Genomic DNA, 22,025 nt, shown 5'->3' on the forward strand with positions numbered 1-22,025 from the left:
TCTTCACTGCAAGCGGGGTTGTCGGGCTGTGAGTGGTGCTAGAAAGAAATCAGGGAGGTGAAAGGAAGCACCAGGGGTTCTTTTGTTTACCCTTGAAAACCAGTCCAAGACTTCTCTGTCGATGCTTTTATATAAAGGAAGACATGGACTGTTGCTTTACACGACAGGATTTCTTACTTTCCTTTTTCACCATTGGTTTTCCTTTTAACATTGGCAATGTGGTTAATGCTGTAGCCCCAGCATGCAAAAGGGAGAAAACCAAGGCAAAACCCTTTCTATTGGGACTTCCTTAGGGTCCCTTTAAAGACTAGGTGGGTTCTTGTTTTTACTTTCTTCAACTCAGCCTCCAGGCAAACACCCCAAGCGCTTAGATCCCAGGCTCTGTAAAGCAGACAAATACAACTGAAAACCTGAAAGCAGCCGCGCGGGGAAAGGTTTTCGCCTTTTGGGGCTTCAAGGTTGTATCGTGGCTCCTCTGGGCCGCTAGGACTGTCAGGGACCGGAGGGTGGGTGGACCTCAAAAGGATGGCTGATTAAGGATGGGAGAGGGTGACCGTGAAACTACGCATCCGCGGCCGAGTCCTACGGAAAACCTTCCCGACCGGTGAGTGGAAGACGGAAGACGACGGCACCGACCGCAGGTATGGAATGGCGGACTCCCCGCCTGACTGAAGCCCGGGTCGTGGCGGGCAGCCACCGCGTCGGAACCTGAGCCCTTCCCGAACCTCGGGCTCCCCTCGGAGCCACCCGGACGCCAACCGTCCGGCCTACCGCCAAGGCCGCCCCGCACAGTTTGTGAGCCGCTGACCAATGAGGAAGAAGCCACAGACCCGGCGTCCGCTGTGATTGGCTCACGGCTTGGAGGCGGCGGCGACGGGAGGGTGGGCTTTAGGGCGGGGCTGGTCTCTGGCCCGGACACGAGAGGCGCCCGCGGCGGGGAGAGACCGAGTCCTGCGGCGGGGAGGTGGCTGGCGCGCGGAGCTGCCGGGCCCTACGGAGAGGAAGTGTCAGTCAAGGTTACAGGTGCGGGCGTGGGCACCGGGCCTCAACTCCACACCAGTTGGTGGAACTGAAGAAAGGGGCCGGGCCGGGTCCCCGCCCCTCGCTCTCCGAATGGATGTGCCCAGCCCGGTGTCCCGGCGGGCGGCGGCGGCGGCGGCCACCATGCTCCTGCGGACCGCTCGGGTCCCCCGCGAGTGCTGGTTCCTGCCCACCGCGCTGCTCTGCGCCTACGGCTTCTTCGCCAGCCTCAGGCCGTCCGAGCCCTTCCTGACCCCCTACCTGCTAGGGTCCGACAAGAACCTGACCGAGAGGGAGGTACGCGCCGCGGCCGACGCGGGAGCGCTGACGGCTGGGCCCGGGGTGTGCGGTGCGAGCTGGGACCCCGAGGAGAAGGAGGAGTGGGGGAGGACGTTTGGGCCTCGGGGGCCCTTCTGGGTAGAGTTCTGATTTCCTCCACTTGCCCTAAGCTCCAAGTTTGCTCCTGACCTTTGGATTTGTAAGTCCCGGGTGCAGCGTTTGGTGACACGGGTTCGGAGCCCTTGTGCGCGCGGAGTGTGTGTGTGTGGGGGGGGTGTCAGGCGATGATGATGCTGTAAATGTGGCATAATCTAGCTTTGCCCGGGCTGGTCCAGCCATTCCTTCTAGGGAGAAGAAGGCACCGTTTCGATAAACCAGCAAGCTGTACTTGGCACATAGTAGGAGTTGGAGTAAAAATCCATTGAACAGGAAGAAGGTCGTCATGGCTTTTCTGAAAGGGTCTTCTGCCTGTTGCACCTCCTTTATTTCCCATCCCCTAATTTGCTTACCTTCGATGAGATGGATGTGCTCATTCATATAAGGACAGTACAGGACAAAGAATACATCATCTGAATTTGGTTGGATTTTTAATTAGGTTGAGGCTGTAGCCAAAGATGCCCTGCCACCCCGCCCCGTTAAAAGACTCATCTCTTGAGATAAAAACAGATCATTTCTCATAATTGGCACTTGTAAGTTTTTCCTGTATTGCTGCTTCACAGATAATAGTTTTGCTTTTCGACCACAAGTGAGATGTGTTAAGTACCTGTTCTTGTGCTCAGAGTAATAGAAAATACATAGTCCATGATCCAGAACTTCTCACTGATTGATTTACTCAAGATAAAGACTTAGACATATTGTACTTCAGAAGTACTCAAAGTACTTTAGATATGCGCTTAAACATGTGAATCAATCTCAACACTTTTTGCAGATGTTATATAAACTGAAAAAGAAATTAAACCCAGAGTACTACCACAAAGCCAAAACAAAACGGATTCAGTGTCTCATTCCTTGACTACTATGAAGTGTGAAAGATTAGATTTGTGTTCTTTTTCCTCCTTTGAGCTGGGTGGACACTTAATTAGCTGTTCTTTTTTCTTCTGCACCTTTTTCCACTGAGGTTTCCCTGTCCCAATTGCTGTAAAATACCTCTCCGTTTTGAAACTCACTCCTCCTGGTGTGGTCACCTATTTTGATCAGAAATCCAGCAACCTAGCATAACAGGTCAGAACAAGAGGTAGCCCTACCAGTGTCATTTGCAAACTGTCAGGTTATAATTACTCATAATCCATTTGTTGTTGCTGTGGGCCTTTATTTTCAAGGACATCTGGGAGGGAACTGACAATGTTGATTTCTAGATTCATTTGAGTGAGTTTAGTCACTAGCAAGTTCAGATTTTATCCGACCTTAGATCACTTGTTTCCCAATCTTATAGATAGATCAGTACATGAGGAACTGGAATATGATTCTATGTTTGAATTTTGATTCTGGTTAAAGCCAGCAATAAAGCAGAAAGGACCAACTCATGAATGAGTTTCCTGGTATAAGAAAATGTGATTCTAGAGATCCAAACATGAGGTTTGTCCACTGATGCAGACTTTATTTTGCTGGTGAGCAGCTGAAAAACTTCATATGAACTTCCATATGATCTGCACAGTTTATGTATGCTGACAAACAGAAGTACATATGGGAAGACCATGCTTACAGTGTTGATATTTGAAAGCTGATCTGTTTTGTCCTGTGACTTGCATAGAGGTTGGTGCATGTTGTGCTATCAGGATCATATGTTCTGTCTTATCAGAAAGCTGTGTAAGTAAAGTGAAATATGTTTGGGCATAGAAACAGAAAAGCAGGCCAGATCCAGTAATATTTGTTGATTGTTTAAGAAGAACAAATCATTCCTCCACATTACAAATTAGAAGAAAAACGCAAAATCTGAAATCTAATGATCTAGTAGGAGTGAAACCGTTTATTTCTGAGAACCTTGAAATCATGACTGATTCTGTTGGTTGTACAGTGTGGGTCTGCTTACTTTATGGGAAACTCTAGATTTTTGAATTTTTTTAAAGTAACTAATAACTAAAATAAATAGAACAACTTGTTCTTTCTGCTTGCTTTCAGCAATGTTTTTCTTCAAGAAAACATATTACATTATTTTTCAGCAAAAAGAATACTAAGTCATGTTCAGTGGCATTTGTATTAAAGTTTGTATTTCTCTCTGACAACTTTAGAAGAGTCAAACTGAATCATCTTTTTTTTTTTTTTTTGCCAGTCCTGGGCTTGAGCTCAGGGCCTGAGCACTGTCCTTGGACTTTCTCAAGGCTAGAGCTCTACCACTTGAGCCTCAGCACCACTTCCGGCTTTTTTGTACGTATGTGGTACCAAGGAATCGAACCCGGGTCTTCATGCATGCTAGGCAAGCACTTTAGCCACTAGGCCAAACTCCCGGCCCAAACTGAATCATCTTAAATATGTTATTTACATCCAAAAGGCAGAATTGCCTCTCTCTTTCTACTTGAGAAGGATTTTTTTCTTAGTTTTTAGGAAAAGACATAAATTTTAAAACACTTGGTAAGTTAACCTTTATAGATTTGAAACAGGGTAAAATTTGACTATTCCTCAATAATTGAGAACTAAGCTTATTTATCTAACTTATTTAGAATACTGGGGCATGAGCCAAGGTACTCATGATTGCTGAGTAAACTATTCTACTGAGTTCCATCCCCAACCTTCTTTATTTTGAAATGAAGTCTTGCTAAACTGCCTCAGCTGGCCTTGAATTTACCATCTCCCTGCCTCAGCCTGCAGCCCCAATTAGGGGCATGTATGACTACAACCAGCAGAACTCTTTACTTTTGAAGTTAATTTATCATTCATTCCTCTTTCTGGCATATGGTTTAACAGACATTTACTACTTTTGTTTGTTTTTTTTTTTTTTTTGGTCAGTCATGAGACTTGAACTCTAGGCCTGGGCATTGTCCCTGAGCTCTTCAGCTCAAGGCTACTACCCTACCCCTTGAGCCCCAGTGCCAATTCCAGTTTTCTGGTGATTGGACATAAGAGTCTTTTAGTGCCTGGGCTGGCTTTGAACCGAGATCCTCAGATCTCAGCCTCCTGAGTAGCTAGGAGTATAGGCATGAGCCACCATGCCCAGCTACCACCTTTTTTTAAAAACTACACATTCTGCTTGATATTAAGAGCTTTACTGGCTCCTCTTTTCCCTTCCCACCTTCAGTGTATCCGAGTTTCATTCATATTAATCTTACATTGTTAAGTTCAACATAACTGCAAACTCTCATCTATTGGCCTATACACAAAGCTGTTGATCTCTGTTTAGAATAATCTTCCCATATTCATCTGTTGATATTTTTCTATTGTCTTTCAAGAAGAAATTGTTTCAAAGAAACAATCCATATTGACTATTCTCATTGTTGTGAAAATAGGTATTTTTAATTTTATTTATTTGTTTTTTGTCAGTCATGGGGCTTGAACTCTGGGCCTGGATGCTATTCTTGAGCTCTTCAGCTTAAGGCTAGCGCTGTAACACAGGAATGCCACTTCCTGTTAATTGGATGGAGACAAGAGTCCTTGTCTCCTTGAACCATGGTCCTCAGATTTTGCCTCCTGATTAGCTAGGATTACAGGCATAAACTATCTGCATCTGGCTCAAATAGGGTTATCAGAACCACTGAAACTATTTTGAAATAAAGTGTAAATCTCAATGAGAGCTTAAAACTAAACATTTGTTTTTCCTTGACTTTTTGAATCTCAGAAAGCACAAACAAACTCTGATCTAGAGTTTTGCAAGATACTTCGACAGAATAAAATCAATTGTTTTTGTTTACAGAACAGGTTTACTGGAGGTGAGGAGTTAGATATGGACAATTCCTAAGGGTCACTAATTTTTTATCCTGTAGGAAGTTTACATGTAGGATTCAAAGTATCAAAAAAGTTGTGAGGTTTTTGTTGGTGTTTTGTGGGGTTTTTGTTTGTTGTTTTTTTTTTGTGGGGGTGAGGGGTTGGTGATATCCTCTTAAGGAAATTGAAAATGAAGCGTTCTGTTTTAGAGACCTGTGGAGACTATTTGGACCTTGATCTCTTGTATTCTATAAAAGTGTTTCTATAGCGATTCAACAGGTTACTTTAGGCATTTGAAGGGACTTGAAAACATCTAGATCAATGACAGCTTTCTGATTAAAGAAAGCAGTCATTTTAGTGTGGTAGATTTAGACAATCTGATGACATAGACCTTCTCTCTGCTAGTTTTCACTGTAATAATTTTAGATAATTTACTTAACCTTTCACTAGTGCCAAGTTCCCTTCCTTGTAAGATAGAGATTATAAAAGTACCCTTAGGACTGTTGTTTATTGTGTTGAAAATTGAGGAAGAGGTATATTTACTCACCTTGGCCTGGTGTCCCTCACAGGAGAAAACAAAGATCTCTTTGAGTGAGTTAAGGTGAGCCGGAGTGATTCTCTGCCCCATTCTATCCTATCTCACCTTGCCTTTTTTTTTTTTTAAGTTAACCTTTTTTTTTAAGATGTGGTTTCTCATTAGGAGTAGCATTAGATTAGTAAGTATAAGGTGGCTGAGAATGTTGCTTAGTGGTAGAGTGTTTGCTTAGCATGCATGAAGTCCTGGGTTTGATTCTTCAGTACTGCATAAACAGGAAAAGCCAGATGTGATACTGTGGCACAAAGTAGGGTGCTAGCCTGAGCAAAAGAAGCTCAGAGACAATGACCAGGCTCCTGAGTTCAAGCCCCAGCACTGGCAAAAAAAAAAAAAGAAAAGAAAAAGTATAATGTATTGAGGTTTGAGGTGGGATCTTGCTATGTTGTCCAGGCTAGCCTTTAACTTGTGATCTTTCTTCCTCAACCTTCTGAGTAGCTGAGATTATAGGTATACTATTATACCCTGGTAGATAGTTCTTAGTTTAAATTGATAATTAAAGGTAATATGTGTGATGATAACCTGACAGCTAATCAGATCTGTATCACTCAATTACTTCCAACAACCAGGTATGTGAAGCAACTACCGCCCAATGTGAAGACACCACAGTGGCCCTTAACCTGCTACAGACTCAGCCAAACTGTTTGGCAGACATGGCCCTCCAAAACCAAAGGACCTTAGATTTATTAACAACTGAGAAGGGGGAACCTGCCTTTTCTTGGGAAAAGAGTGTTGCTACTGTATTAACAAGACTGGCGGAGTAGATCAAAGCATAATAGCTATCAAATGATAGCTGCTAGCCCAAAAAGAAGTTGGGAATCTCAAGTCTTTGATTATTCCTTCTGGAGATCAGTCACTACCTGGCTTATGCTTCTCCTGGGGCCTTTAACAGCGATATTTTGCCTTTTACTAATTGTGCCTAGCTTATTCAACCAAACTATTAATCACCTCTCCCATGAGAGAAGTGGCTTTGTCAGTCCTTGCCAACAATAAATGCCTTTTGCTATACATGACCACATATCTGTGCAGTTTTCTGGAGTGTGATTTCAATAACTATTATCAAAAATTATATATAACATGTCTGAGCACAGACTAAAAAGTGAAGAATCAACCAGAGTTCCAAAATAAAAGGAGGCTGTATTGAAGAGCACAGTAAAGGACATTTTACTGTAATTTATCTTTGTCAGTTTTTATTTCTTTGCTGGTCTTGGGGCTTGAACTTAGGGCCTGGGTGCTCTCTCTGAGCCTCTTTATATTCAAAGCTATCACTCTACCACTTAAGCCATGGCACCACTTCTGGCTTTTTCTGGGTAATTTATTGGAGATAAGAGTCTCACAGATTTTCTGCCTGGGCTTGCTTTGAGCTGTGATCCTCAGATCTTATCCTTTTGAGTAGCTAGGATTACAGGTGAGAGTCACGAGCGCCTGACGTAATTTTTTAACATAAAATAATTGTATTTTCTGGTTCTGGTATGATTTCAACACATACACACATATAGTATCTGCTCAAGTTAAAATAATCAGTATTTTTCTATCATTAATTTACTTTTGAAACCTTTGAGCTCCACTTTCTATCCATAAGATAATGTAATAGGTTGTTGTGAATTAATCATTTCTGTGTGCTGAGGCTCATTGATACTGTTCCCTCTATCTATGTCTACTGTATAGTAATCATTGTCCTATGTTTGTTTTTTTTTTTTGTTTTTTTTTGTTTTTTTTTTTTGCCAGTCCTGGGTCTTGGACTCAGTGCCTGGGGCTTTCTCAAGGCTAGAGCTGTCCACCACTTGAGCCACAGGACCACTTCTGGCTTTTTTTTTTTTTTTTTGCCAGTCATGGGCTTGAGCTCAGGGCCTGAGCACTGTCCTTGGACTTTCTCAAGGTTAGAGCTCTACCACTTGAGCCTCAGCACCATTTCTGGCTTTTTTCTATGTATGTGGTACCGAGGAATCGAACCCGGGTCTTCGTGCATGCGAGGCAAGCACTCTACCACTAGGCCAAACTCCCAGCCCCACTTCTGGCTTTTTCTATGTATCTAGTACCAAAGAATCGAACCCAGGTCTTCATGGATGGTAGGCAAGCACTCTACCACTAGGCCAAACTCCCAGTCCATAATTTTTTTTTTTGGCCATGGGGCCTGAACTATGGGCCTGGGCACTATCCCTACGCTCTTCAGCCAAGGCTAGCACTGTACCATGTTGAGCCACAGAGCCACTTCCTGTATATCCTTATAGTTTCCACACATGAGAAAGACTATGTAGCATTTGTCTTTTTGTGTTTTCACTTATTTTGCTTAGCAGTATCTTTCAGTTCTATTCATTTTCTTGCACATGGTAAGATGGTAAGATTTCATTTTTCCTTATAGTTGAATAATATTCCTGTGTGTGTGTGTGTGTGTGTGTGTGTGTGTGTGTGTGTGTGTGTGTGTATGTGTGTATGAGTGTGGTATATGGGTGCACCACACTTTGGATAGATAACATTTTTAAAGGAAATATTTATTGGCCCATAGTTGTGACACTCTGTTGGGGAACAGTGAAGGTACAGAATCATGCTGAGTCAGAGGAGCCAGTTTCACACTTTAGGAAACTGAAGAAAAATAGTATCTGAAAATTTATTGCCAAAAAGGGAGCAGGACATTGTTAACCAGAGCACAGCTGTCTAAAAAGTCTCTAGGGAAGGCTAACTTTCACTTCAAGATTATGCTTCTGGCTTTGATTTTTCTACTGAGTGGATGCCCTTTGCTCCTCATTTATTAGCATTTACACACATTACAGTAACAGTTTTTTACTCTTATAAGCTTGTATTCAGAAACTGCATAGTTACCCGATCAAACACAAATTAAATCAAAATTTAGAGAAAGCGAAGCCATTAAACAGACCTCTTGTGAAACAAGTGAGGCAGGAGGATGGAGTCTGGGCTATATGATGAAATCTAGTCCAGGCAATGCTATATTGTAACACTGCTTCTACGTTCTAGACTTAGAGATAACTTAAACTTGACTAAACTCTCAGTACCTTGCTAAGCTGTGAGTTCTATTTAAAAAGAAGGAAACATCATCTATAGTGATGTTATCAGAAGAATGGGATCTTAGTGTGATTGTGAATTTATATTGCCTTGGTTGGTCTGTGTTTTAGCCTGGGTCTCTAGTTTTCAGACTGAATGCTATGATTACTCTTACCTTATATCATATATATATATATAAGCTATACAATTATGAGTATAAGCAATAGATCTTTACAGTGCATATATTGCACTGATATCCTACAAGTTATCTATAGCAAATGTACTTTTGTCTTAGGTTTTGACAGTGAGTTTATTGGGAACCTACCCTATTGTAAGTTGAGGAGTGTTTCTAATTACACAGCAAGTAATAGAACTGAAATTCCAGCTGGAGTCTCTCTGGTTTATAGCTTATCTTAAAGAGTGTTTCTGCTATACCCCAATTTTAAAATACACATTAAGAAGAAAATAGCATATATGTTTATGTGTTCCATTACAGGGAAAGATTATTAATTTTGTAACAAATAAAAGCAAACAGAAGAAATGATAGCTGCTTGACATGATGTTGGGCATTAAACAATGTATACCTGTATAGAAATACATTGGATCCATTAATATATTCCGTTATTATAGCAAATAAACAGTATTTCCTGAAAATAGGAAAGACAAAAGTTTCTATTTCTTATGTATGTGTGTGTGTATCTATAATTCTACTGTTCAGAGAAAGTTGTTCTGTCAGGCCTATAGGTTGGTTTTGCTCTCTACCTGTTCCTTTGCCTTAAAATAGATGTAGCTTAAATCAGCGAATCCTAACCAAACAGTAGCATCTTCCTGTTCTATGTCTCAAAGTAACAATTGATAGTATTAGGATTTCTAACACATTTATTGATCCTAATATCTAAAAAGAGTATTCTGGCTATTTACACACAAGTTGTACATATAACTTTTGGGTTCACTTTTCAACAGCTTAAGAAACAATGGCTCTGAATCATGGCTCATATTGAAATCTACTAAGAAATTATATTTTTTGTTTTCTTTTTCGTAAATCTGTGGTTTATCATCCAAAAATGTATAAGCATCTTGGAAAATATACAGCCATTGTTATGAATCAGTGTCATAAGTTAACTGGAGACATACACAAACACAAAGCCTTGATGACTAGGAAGTATTTTATTGGGAAGAAATGATGAGGTGGAGATAGGTAAGGATATTCCAAATGTTATTTGAAGAGTTGGTACCACTGTTTCTTTAGATGATAAGATTGAAGTATTTGAAGTACAGTGTTTTGTAAGACTAGATTTTTTTATTTAAAGAGTTTATTAACATTGATTTTTACATCATATTTCAAATGACATGTTAAACAAGTATTCAAGAAGGGAATCTGTATACAATCACTGGCACTTAGATTTTTAAAAATAAATATTTAGGTCTTTTGATCACTAAAAGGTTTTTATTCTATTTTTTTTTTACCAGGTCTTCAATGAAATTTATCCAGTATGGACTTACTCTTATCTGGTGCTGCTGTTTCCTGTGTTTCTTGCCACAGACTACCTCCGTTACAAACCTGTTGTTCTGCTACAAGGACTGAGCCTTATTGTTACATGGTTCATGCTGCTGTACGCCCAGGGACTTCTGGCTATCCAGTTCTTGGAATTCTTCTATGGCATTGCCACAGCCACTGAAATTGCTTATTACTCTTACATATACAGTGTAGTAGACTTGGGCATGTACCAGAAAGTTACAAGTTACTGTCGAAGTGCCACTTTAGTGGGCTTCACAGTGGGCTCTGTCCTAGGGCAAATCCTTGTTTCAGTAGCAGGCTGGTCCCTGTTCAGCCTGAATGTCGTCTCTCTCACTTGTGTTTCTGTTGCTTTTGCTGTTGCCTGGTTTCTGCCTATGCCACAGAAGAGCCTGTTCTTTCACCATGTTCCTTCCTCCTGCCAAGGAGTGAATGGCATCAAAGTACAAAATGGTGGCATTGTTACTGACACCCCAGCTTCTAACCACCTCCCTGGATGGGAGGACATTGAGTCAAAGATCCCTCTAAATTTGGAGGAACCTCCAACAGAGGAACCGGTAAGCTCAATTATATAAGTTTTTGTAGTTATTATTTTGGGGTTCACTAATAGTGGTAAAAAAAGAAAAAGACATGAAAATCCCTCATACTATTGTATTTATTTGGATATAGAGTTTATCTTGGATTGATGAATGGGTTTGTTCATTAATATAAGGTATAATTGATTTATATTAGGGATAATGCATTTATCTGCTCCTCGAGTGCTTTACTTCAAAAATCAGACTGGCACAAGCTTATGTAATCCTGTCAGAACATGTCTCAGATTTCAGGAATTTGTACCTTTTTGTGAGTGTGTGCCAATCCTGGGGCTTGAACTTGGAGCTTAGGTGCTTCTCCTGATCTTTCTTGTTCTTGGCTAGCACTCTGCCACTTGAGCCACAGCTCTACTTTCAGCTTTTTTAGTGCTTAATTAGAGATAAGAGTCACATGAACTTTACTGCTTTGGTTGGCTTCAAACTGTGATCCTCAGATCTCAGACTCCTGAGTCATTAGAATTACATGAGCCACCAACACCTGACTCCTACATTTTTTTAAACCCCTATTACTTGGTGTATATAAAAAGCACTCAAAGAATGTTTGCCAAGTGAATAGGTAAAATGATTCTAATAAATGTTTTAGAAAAAGAATAACTTAAGATGATAAAGGACTTTAGATTAAAAGTGTGATTATAAAGCTATCTTTTAGAAGAACGGCATAGCATTTAAAACAATTCATTGTTTGTAGCCAAGAAGATTGCTTCCTAACACCTCACCATTTTTTAAAATTATCAAAGTTTTTTTCTATTATAAGCTGTGAGATATAAGGGTCATTTCAACCACAGTGAATTCATTTTAGTTTTCATGGGACATGTTTGGATATGAGCTTGTTAACATTCCTGCTTTGTTTGTGGGCTCTGTCAGACATAAAACTTAGCTTCATAAGTTTTGTAACTGAATGAGAGTAACGAACACTACATGAGTAGAGTTTGTCTCTAAAACTCAACCCAGTGCTTGAGCTGGTTTGAAACCCAGCTTTATTGTTCTTACTAAAAATTAATTTCCTGCCTGGCCTATTCTTTACTTCAGGTTCTTAGAGTTTAGATTATTATCCCAAGGATCCTGAGTCATTCAGGTTCACCTAAATGTCATTCATCATGAAACTCATTTGATTACCAGGACACTGTAAGGGGCCGGCTTTAGTGAACATGACCAGGGATTAAGATCAATGAAATGCTGATTACATCATAATTTGTTTGGTGACACTGGAAACTCATTGGTTGCTAGGGAAGGAAACAAAATATAGCCATTTGGTTGTTGTATGTTGTAGAAAAACTAAGGACCACTGGGGGTGGTGGCTCACGCCTGTGATCCTAGTTACTATGAGGAGGCTGAGACCTGAGGATTGTGGGCACTAAATGCTGTGAGACTTTTATCTCCAGCTAACCACTAGAAAACTGGAAATGGCCCTGTGGCTCAAGGGTAGGGCCATAGCCTTGAGCTACGGCACAATATCCAGGCCCAGTTCCAACCCCACTACCAAGGTGGGGGGGAACCTAAGGAGCTTCTTTTGGTCTGTTCACATAGTTAACACTGGATGCTGGTAGTTCATGCCTATAATCCCAGCTACTTAGGAGGCAGAGATCTGAGGATTATGATCGGAAGCCACCAGGGCAAGAAAATACATGGAGATAAGGACTCTTATCTGCAGAACACTACTCAAAAAAAGCTGGAAATGGTGCTGTGGCTCATGTGGTAATAGTGCTATCCTTGAGCAAAAGGATTTCAGTGAGAGCACACAGGTCCAGAGTTAAAGCCCCAGGACTGGCAAAATAAAAATATGTGAACATTAACCATAGATCTAAATTTTTTATGAAGCTTCAAACTTTTTTGAGTGTAGATTAGAAATATAATGGAAAGGACATTTTCATAGAAATATAGTAAAAAGGACATTTATATAACCATCAATATGTATACACATATATAATAAAAATAAAAGCTTTACAACATAATACTTTATCCTGATATATTCCTTTATTTACTATAATAGCCTCACAGTGTATCCTTTGTCAATTTCCCAAGTGCTAGGATTACAAGCATGCATTGCTGTGCCTGGCCAATATATATATATATATATGTATATATATATATATACACACACACATATAAATGTGTATATATATACATATATATGTATGTAGGTAATTACATACATATATATGTATACTTTGAGTTACTGTCAATAGTCAGTTTTATTACTTGTTTCTGAGTTGTGGCTTATAGTTTACAAAGCACTCTCCTAAAATGTCCACCTGTCTAATCCTAACTACACAGGATGCTGAGCTCAGAAGATTGTAGTTTGAAGCTAACCTAGACAGCAAAGTCTGAAACTCCTAGAAATGAAACTATGGCACAAGTGGTAGAGAATGAGCCTTGAGCAATAAAGCTGAGGGACAGTGTGTGCATTCTGAGTTCAAGCCCTAGTACCAATCCTTCCTGCAAAAAAAAAAAAAAAAAGAAATAACCTACTCTCCAACATGAGTATCTTAAAAGTTGAAAAAGATTAAGCCTTACCATTTCTCATAGAGATATACATTATGATCAGATTAGCAGTTTATTCAGGGTTGCAGAGATAGAACACTTAAACATAATTTAAAAGCATAGATGAGATCTACTTCTTTCTATATTTTGAGCCATAAAACCTTTCACTGAGATGGAAACTTAATAGAACTGTCAAGATCTGTGTATACACTTTTCTATTTAATGAATCTGTTTGCCTTTTGTCCTTGTAGTTCATACCTGTGTGTATATATGTACCTGTATCTTATGTGTATATTTTTGGTATATATATATATATATGATATGTATATATGGCATACATAGATATATATATCATACCCACAGACATATAACCTAATTAGTATTACAGTTCTCCCCTTGGGCTCGGGGGGAGGGAATATTATAACCTCCTGAATAACTACTTATAATAAAGATATAAAACTGTTCTTATTATTTGTTCCTAATGATAGTAATTACGGTGTTTGCATATTGTGTACACCCATTTGGAGCCATATATTGCCTCATTTCAATTTCATAATTATAATAATCTGTTTTCTGTATAGGAACCAAAGCCAGACCGTCTCCTGGTGTTGAAGGTTCTATGGAATGATTTCTTGATGTGTTATTCCTCCCGCCCTCTGCTCTGTTGGTCTGTGTGGTGGGCCCTTTCCACCTGTGGCTATTTTCAAGTTGTGAACTACACACAGGGCCTATGGGAACAGGTGATGCCTTCTCGCAATGCTGCTATCTACAATGGTGGTATAGAAGCTGTTTCAACCTTACTGGGTAAGCTGTGCTAGGTGGTAGAAGGAGGGCCAGAAGAAGTCTTGGCTTCTAAGACAACTATGGTCAGATTTATTCTCCCTTCACAAATTTATAGTAGCTCTAAAGAATTATTTATTTATAGCTCTGATTCTATAATTTAGGGAATTTGTAAATAAGGGTAGAAGACTGTGAGTGACAGGCTTAAAATTTTTATAAGCTTTCAGGAAATCCAATACAATAACTCTCAAAATTACTTTCTTTGCATAGCAAAGGTTTCACATACTCATGTGTTTGCTGAATGATTTTTGTTCCTTAATAGGTATTTTTGAGTAGCAATATAGTATATTTTGTGATAATAGCTAATATCTTCTGAGTGTTAATATGTGTTAGGTGCTGATGACTTTATGTATTTCAATTCAGTTTTCATAAAAGTCTTGAGATAAATGAAATTATCACAATGGAAAAGGTAGGTTTAAGATTTACCTAAGGTCACCTAATCTTAGATAGTAAAAGTTAAGATTTGACCTTGAGTGAGATAGCTTCAGAACCTGTGTCCCTAACATCCTATTCTATTGTCCCTTTCTAATTTGTTGCCCTATCTTATAAAGTTACTGGAAGGTTCTATGTAAGATCTGTAAACACTTAGTAACTGTGCCTGCCAATGTAGCTACAGTCATCATCTTGCCAAAGAGTTCTATTGCATGGACTAGATTGCTCTTTGGTTTGAAGGAGAGATGACTCATCTTTCTGGGTTGCCAAATCAGAGGCCGTGATTCTGCCTTGCGTGTGTGTCAGTCCCAGAAGTTTGTTCCTTAGTAATATTCAGAAGCCATTCTGTCCTTTTCCATTGGACTGCTACTTTCCCTAATTCAATCTCTCATCATCTTAGTCGCCCCATATTATTTATTTCATCAATTGCAAAATTCTTTGCTTCAGTTTTTAGGATCTTCATTTTGGCCTTTCATCATGCACCTTATAAATATAAAGATTTTAAAATTTAATCAAAGCTGATTTTTTTTTAGTGAAAAGAATGACATCTTGTTCTTTTCTTTTGTAGGTGCTATTGCTGTGTTTGCAGTTGGTTATATAAAAATATCCTGGTCAACTTGGGGAGAAATGACGTTATCTCTGTGTTCTCTCTTGATTGCTGCTGCAGTGTATATCATGGACACTGTGCCTAACATTTGGGTGTGCTACGCATCCTATGTTGTCTTCAGAATCATCTACATGTTGCTCATCACAATAGCAACGTATGTATTTTGGTCCAAAGGCACATTAGGAACATTTATGACAAGATAAACCTTTGCTTTCTTTACAAGTGATAAAATTGCTAAACAAAAGAGACAAATAGGAAGACAGAGTATTGTATGTGGTTAGTGTTTCTCAGGAAGCATTCAGGTAAGATTTAGTCTCTTGTTTGTATGTTCTTTATAATATTTATGTTATTTGCATATTTGCATACTGTTTATACTGTATGTATTCACATAATTATACCACTTAAGTATAAAATATTTTGTCTTTATTTGGTTGGATGGGAAATTAACATAACAAAAGAATTAGTCTTCTCATTTGAAGAAAAAATTGCCACTATTTAGGGAGCAACTCTATTGTATTAATTTTTTTCTTTTCAAAAAGTTTTCAGATTGCTGCAAATCTCAGCATGGAACGTTATGCCCTTGTGTTTGGTGTAAACACTTTCATTGCCCTGGCATTGCAGACTCTGCTCACTCTAATTGTGGTAGATGCGAGTGGCCTTGGCTTAGAAATTACCATTCAGGTAACATCTCTCTTTTGGCATTGATGAAGTCTAATGGGGCCAGGGTGGTAGAAGTGGATCATGCTTATGAAAATAAATGGAAAGACTATGGACAAATAGAAAGGAAAAGTGTTCTCTCCCATCCTTTGCTCTATGTGGAGGACGTTGACATGGTCATATTTTATTGTTGTTGTGGGTCATGCAGGTTGAACTCAAGGCCCTGGCACTGTCCCTGAGTTTTTTGCTCATGGCTAGCACTCTACCACTTTGAGACACAGTTCCATTTCTGGTTTTTGAGTGGTTAATTGGAGATAAGAGTTTCATGGAGACTTCTCAGCTCCAGCTGGCTTGAAACCATGATCCTCAGATCTCAACTTCCGTTGAGTAGCTAGGATGAGCGGTGTGAGCCACCAGCACCTGGCTTGTCATCTTTTTTTTTTTTAAATGAGACCTAAGAACATTAGGACTTAAGATACTTTAACCATGACTAGCACTGAGGAACTATTTCAGCTCATTCATTCTTTTCCTCCATTCTTCCCAAGGATTAAACTTAGGTTGTCTAGCATGTTACTCAAGTATTCTACCATGGAGCTGTAACACTAGGTCATTCCTAATTGATACCTAAAATACTTTATTTCATGTCTGAGGTGGCCTACTTCAGGATTCCTCATAGCTTTCTAAGTGTCCCCCCTTCTTTGTTGAAAGCACTCCCCAGACAAATACCAAGGTAATGATTTACAGTTGACAAATAATCTATTGAGAATACATCTGGACAGCCACCCATAGACAATGTAACTACTTTGATTAGCTCAGGAATTGCATAGTTATATATACCTTCATGTATTATAAGTTTGTAGATTGCTCTGGACTTTGTTATGATGGGAAGTGAATCAGGAAATGCCTACCTATCCCAGTTTAATTGATTCCTTCTCTACTATTCCTTCCATATATACTACCTAATATTCCATATTTACATAGGTTTTTTTGGGGGGGAGGCAGAAACATGTTGCCAAATGCTGTTGTCTCACACCTATAATCCTGGGAGTCAGAGATGTGAGGACTGAGGTTCAAAGCCAGCCTGGGCAGAAAAGTCCCTGTGAGACTTATCTCCAGTGAACCCCAGAAAATCAGAAGTGGTACTGTGACTCAGAGTGGTAGAGCACTAGCCTTGAACATAAAAACTTGGGGAGAGCACTGAGGCCTCTGAGTTCAACCCCATGACCAGAAAAAAAGTAACATGTTAACAGTAATTAGTTTTGTCTTTATTAGAGAGGAATATGACTAGTAATTAATATTGATTGAGTCCCTTCTATATGACAATTGTTTTATAGCATATTTTCATTGCTGCTGTTAAATTTCAAGAGAATCACTCTGCGAGTTATGCAGTATTGTGGTAATTTGAGTAAGACCAAACAATAATAATGTGGTAGGTCAAGGATTTAGACATTTTAGACTATTTTAGGTGAAAGAAATGTAGTTAAGTTTTGGAGTAGACAATAACCCATCCTTGAAAATGTGGAATAATAATATTTTATGGGCTGTGCTTATCAGTTAACTGCTGTGACTAATTAAGCTTCCCATAGAATGTTTTCATATTTGACAGGACATGGCTTAGAGATTTAATGCCGCACTCTCATTGTGCTTTTTTTTTTTTTTTTTTTTTTGTCAGTCCTGGGCTTGAGCTCAGGGCCTGGGCACTGTCCTTGGACTTTCTCAAGGCTAGAGCTCTACCACTTGAGCCTCAGCACCACTTCCAGCTTTTTTCTATGTATGTGGTACCGAGTAATTGAACCTGGGTCTTCATGCATGCTAGGCAAGCACTTTAACCACTAGGCCAAACTCCCGGCCCCTCATTGTACTTTTGACTATGTTTATAGTTAGTAAATATATTTTAGAAAGAAATGTTGATAAATTTTGTGGTCAAATTAAAAATTTTAAGGAAGATTCTTGTAAAAGTAATTCTATAATTGGAACTATAAGTGGTTTTCTACTGTCCTCTTCTGGGGGAATGTTCCTGATCTTGGGCTGAGACTGAGTGGTTGGTGCTTAAGGACATGAGTTCCAAATCCCTTTACTTCCCTGTAGAAGTTGATCTTCAGAAGTTGTCCTGTTAGTCTTACCCTAAGCTTGATACATAAAAACAGTAGTATTGAACATTAGCATTGTGCTAATAAATATTTACATGATCTTTTTCACTTCTCTCACATCCCTCAAAGTAGGAACAAAGAAGTCACAACTCAGATATTAAGTATCTTAGTTGAGGTAACAGAGCTAGTAATGGATGAAGTTATGATTCATACCACATAGGTTCTGTACTGTCATGCTTTATTGCTTCTATCTTCAGAAGCTGGCCCACAGTGTAAGAATGTAATGCTTCTTAAAGTTTTATTGAGGAAGTCTGAGTATAGCTTTATTAGTGTGTTTCTCATATATGTAATAAAATAGCACATTTCCAGTAATTCTACAATTATTACTTTTGTTCCTTTTAGTTCCTGATTTATGCCAGCTACTTTGCACTCATCGCTGTGATTTTCCTGGCTAGTGGTATAGTCAGTGTTGTGAAGAAATGCAGAAAGCAGGATGATCCAGAATCAAGTTCTCAAGAAACTACTTCATAACATACTGCTGAAGGGCTGCTTCTTATTGTGAGAACCCTGCACAGGAACTTCCTGAAAATATTTAATATTTTAAAGTTTAGACAAGTATTTATGGACATGCAATTGCTGGCCTCAAAGCAACCACTCAGCTAACATCTTTATCCCTGGAGTAAAATGATGCTGTTGAGAGGAGCTAGAAGTGAAGTTTCTTTCATGAATTATTTATGAGAGTTAATTTAAGGATGCCTTTTTTTCTAATTCAGAAGTAAACTTGATTTGGAAATCAAGTAATCCATAGAAGTCAAGCAGCACATGGTGTTGTATACTTGATTAGCAAATGAGTATAATGTTTTACAGGTCACATACGACTCTGTAATCTAGTTAGCCAGACCCTTGGCCTGATGGGATCAGAGATTTACAGGATGTTACAAGTCATGATAGAAATATGTTCTATCAGCACTTGCCTCTATTCAACTTCATTCTAATTTTGGTGTTTCTCATGTGTATTTGTGTTTTTACAGATGAAAGTTGTTCTATCATGGCAATATTTGCTGTTTTAATATTCTATCCTATAAGGAGTATGTGTCATTTCTAATGTTAATTTTAAAAATTCATTGTATGAATGTTTTTGGTTCCTGTCTTGACCATTATGTATTTGTGAAAACATTCCTTAGAAGTAGATTTTTGCTTTATTCATATGCTTCCTAGAGAAGCTCATTTAGTCAGAAATGAAGGCAAGTTTTAAAGCCTGCTAATAATGTAAATGAAGAGATCTAACCAGATAACTTAAGGTATGTTTGCTTGTCTTTAATACTTTATTATGAAGGACTAATTCTGTATAGAAAAATAATCACACATGGGCTAAAGAGAGGTAGCCCATTTTGTATTTGCATTCCTTTTTATTTCCAAAATAAAATTAAATAACCTTATTTCCCATTGATAATTTTTATATTGTTTTAGTTTTCTTACCCAAGATAAAAATGTCAGTATGAAATGGATTATTTCAAATCCTTCATCATAAACCTAGTCCCTTTTAAATTACCTCAGTGGGGCAGTAACTAGGATGGATGTCATTACTGTACCTTAAATAAGCCTTTATTTCTACAGATAAATCATCTGTAGTATTTGCTTAAATCAAAATTTGCTAGTGATCCCATTTTCCAAGTTACTTGAAAAAAAAGTATTCTGTATGCAGTCAATTCTGAAATCATTCTACCAAGTTTATGAGACATGAAAACGAAAGCCAAATTTGTTGCCTTATTATGAAAAGAATTTAGGAAGGTGCTTTTAACTAGGGTGTTACTTTTAAAGAATTACACAACTGAATCATATTAATAGTAGCAAGAATGTAAAATTGGGAGTGGGAGGATATGGCTCCATGGTAGAGAGTGTTTCCTGCTTGCACAAGACCCTGGATTTAGTCCCTAGCAATGCAAAACAAAACCAGAAAATTGTAAACCAACATATACATTTCATTTAAGCAGTAATCCTAAAAGCAAGTTAATAAGGATAGGAATAGGTTATTTCCATTTACATTTTTTGAGGGAGGAGTGGGCAGTCATGGGGCTTGGACTCAGGGTCTGTGTACTGTCCTTGGGCTTTCTAGACACTAGTGCTCTACCACTAGAGCCACAACACCACTGTGTATGTGGAACCAAGGAACTGTACCCGGGGCTTCATGCATGCTAGGCAAGCACTCTACCAATAGGCCATGCTCCCAGCCCCCTACCTTTCTTTTTAAGCAAGGAAAGGAAAGAACACTAAGAGAAAGGGGAATGATACCATGAAGTAACAACCTCCAGTCTTATATTTTGTCCTTATTTTCTTGGTCTTTGTTTCCTTAGCTCTATAGGGAATTGTTTACTGGGAAACAAGTAGAAACTGAGGAATTTTATTTAAAAAAATATAATGAACTGCTGTGTAATCAAATATCTCACATTACCAAAGCATTATTTCCCTAGAATTTAATTACCAGAGTGTGACACCTAAACTGAACTCTTTATCTGTTTCAAATGAGTATCTTCACATCTTGGCATGTGGTCATATTTGTAGAATGCTGAATGCAGTGTGCTGATTGTACTGTGTGCAATTTTGCAGAGAAGTAAAAATAATTTGTTGTACTTTTTACTCAATTCTGTATAGATTATAAAATTATTTTTACTAAATAAATATTTTACAATATACTTTCACTTTTAAATCAAGATTATTCTTTTATATTCTTCAAAAGGAGTTTTGTGTAATACTCTTTAATCTTTTAATATTTCCTAAACAGAGTTAATGTTAAGATTTCCCCTCTTCTAGCCTTCTCAACCTTTACTCATCCTGTTAATTCTTCAGTTGCTTTATGATCTTCCTTTTAACTCCTCTTTCTTTGCTGTTTCCCTCTTTATCTAGCACCATATTGTGTTCTTGGTTTTTCTTAGTCTTCATCTTGGCACCTCTCATCTCTCTTTTGAGAGTTTTCTTTTAAAAATTGAAAGCCTGCATTCCTTTTGATGATAGCTGAAATAAAGGAAATCAAGGCAAGACTGAAAGTCTTGTTTGAAGGAATCTATATCCCACCTCCAGTATATTCTGAGGCATCTTCTTGGCATCTGTTGAGAAATATTTTTTATAGCCCAAACACCATGCATTTTCTCACAATATTCAAATTTTAATATCCCATTCCAAAACCTATTAAATCCTCTGATTAGATGTCACCAAAGACTTGGAAAACTTATGCAAAAAAATGTAGTCAGATTTATAAACTTTCTCACCAGTGAACTTATTTTTGTTGTTTGTTGATAAACACATCCTGGTGCCCTGTGAATAATAAAATTATACGAATGGTATTTGATAGCCGCCTGTCAGTACAATAGCTAAATGCCTATCATTTTTTTGAGAGAAACATCATGAAAGATTAAAATATCTATTATCTGTAATCCACTGACTACTTCAGGGTATTCAATGATATAACTATAATATGTATTTGTTGTGCTTATTTAAAATCTTTTCAATTATTAGTAGATTTGTTTAACATGTTATTCTTGAAAGGGATCTTTTAGTAGTGCTAATTTTTCTATCTTTTCATTAAATAATGTCAAAAGCGATTTCAAATATTAGGTTTGTCACTCAGAAGTTGTGTTAGGAAAGCCATTCTGTTGAGCCTCACTTTTGTTTCTGCAAGTGAAATAGTAACTTACAGGATCATTTTGATAAAATGAAAACACATTTCAATACTAATCATTGCAGACTCTGAGTAGAAGGCTGAGAAATTTGTAGCCTTCAATTTCAAAACTGCACAGTCAAAATGCAAATCGTTAAGAGACTTTATACATTCCTTTATCCTTTTTTTGGGGAGGAGGGCTCATAGGGCTTGAACTCTGGGCCTGGACACTATCTCTGAGCTCTTCAAGGCTACTGCCCTACCAATGAGCCACAGCCCCACTTTCTGTTTCTAGTGGTTAATTCGAGATAAGAGTCTCAGGTTCTTTAGTGCCTGGGCTGGCTTTGAACTAAGATCCCCAGATTTCAGCCTACTGAATAGCTAGGATTGTAGCTGTGAGCCTCCACA

At 38.5% G+C, this 22,025-nt stretch overlaps 1 protein-coding gene across 1 annotated transcript; it reads left to right on the forward strand.

The window, feature by feature from the left end:
* The first annotated feature begins 950 nt into the window (after positions 1-950).
* On the forward strand, positions 951-20,636 carry Slc19a2 (solute carrier family 19 member 2). The gene is made up of 6 exons (XM_090340497.1): positions 951-1,317; positions 10,217-10,819; positions 13,918-14,140; positions 15,177-15,369; positions 15,755-15,896; positions 18,365-20,636. Exons 1-6 carry the CDS (start codon positions 1,114-1,116, stop codon positions 18,491-18,493), a joined length of 1,494 nt encoding a protein of 497 aa, XP_090196623.1. The 5' UTR covers positions 951-1,113; the 3' UTR covers positions 18,494-20,636.
* Positions 20,637-22,025: the final 1,389 nt, after the last annotated feature.

This window comes from Megascapheus bottae, chromosome 10 (genome assembly GCF_031878675.1).
Source record: "Megascapheus bottae isolate mThoBot1 chromosome 10, mThoBot2.hap1, whole genome shotgun sequence".
NCBI classification, from domain to species: Eukaryota; Metazoa; Chordata; class Mammalia; order Rodentia; family Geomyidae; genus Megascapheus; species Megascapheus bottae.

Bases quoted from the DNA above. Each gene is read 5' to 3' on its own strand.
- Slc19a2 (XM_090340497.1), top strand. From the start codon at position 1,114: ATGGATGTGCCCAGCCCGGTGTCCCGGCGGGCGGCGGCGGCGGCGGCC. The intron at 1,318-10,216 runs GTACGCGCCGCG...TTTTTTTACCAG, and splicing joins AGAACCTGACCGAGAGGGAG to GTCTTCAATGAAATTTATCC. The intron at 14,141-15,176 runs GTAAGCTGTGCT...TTTCTTTTGTAG, and splicing joins AGCTGTTTCAACCTTACTGG to GTGCTATTGCTGTGTTTGCA.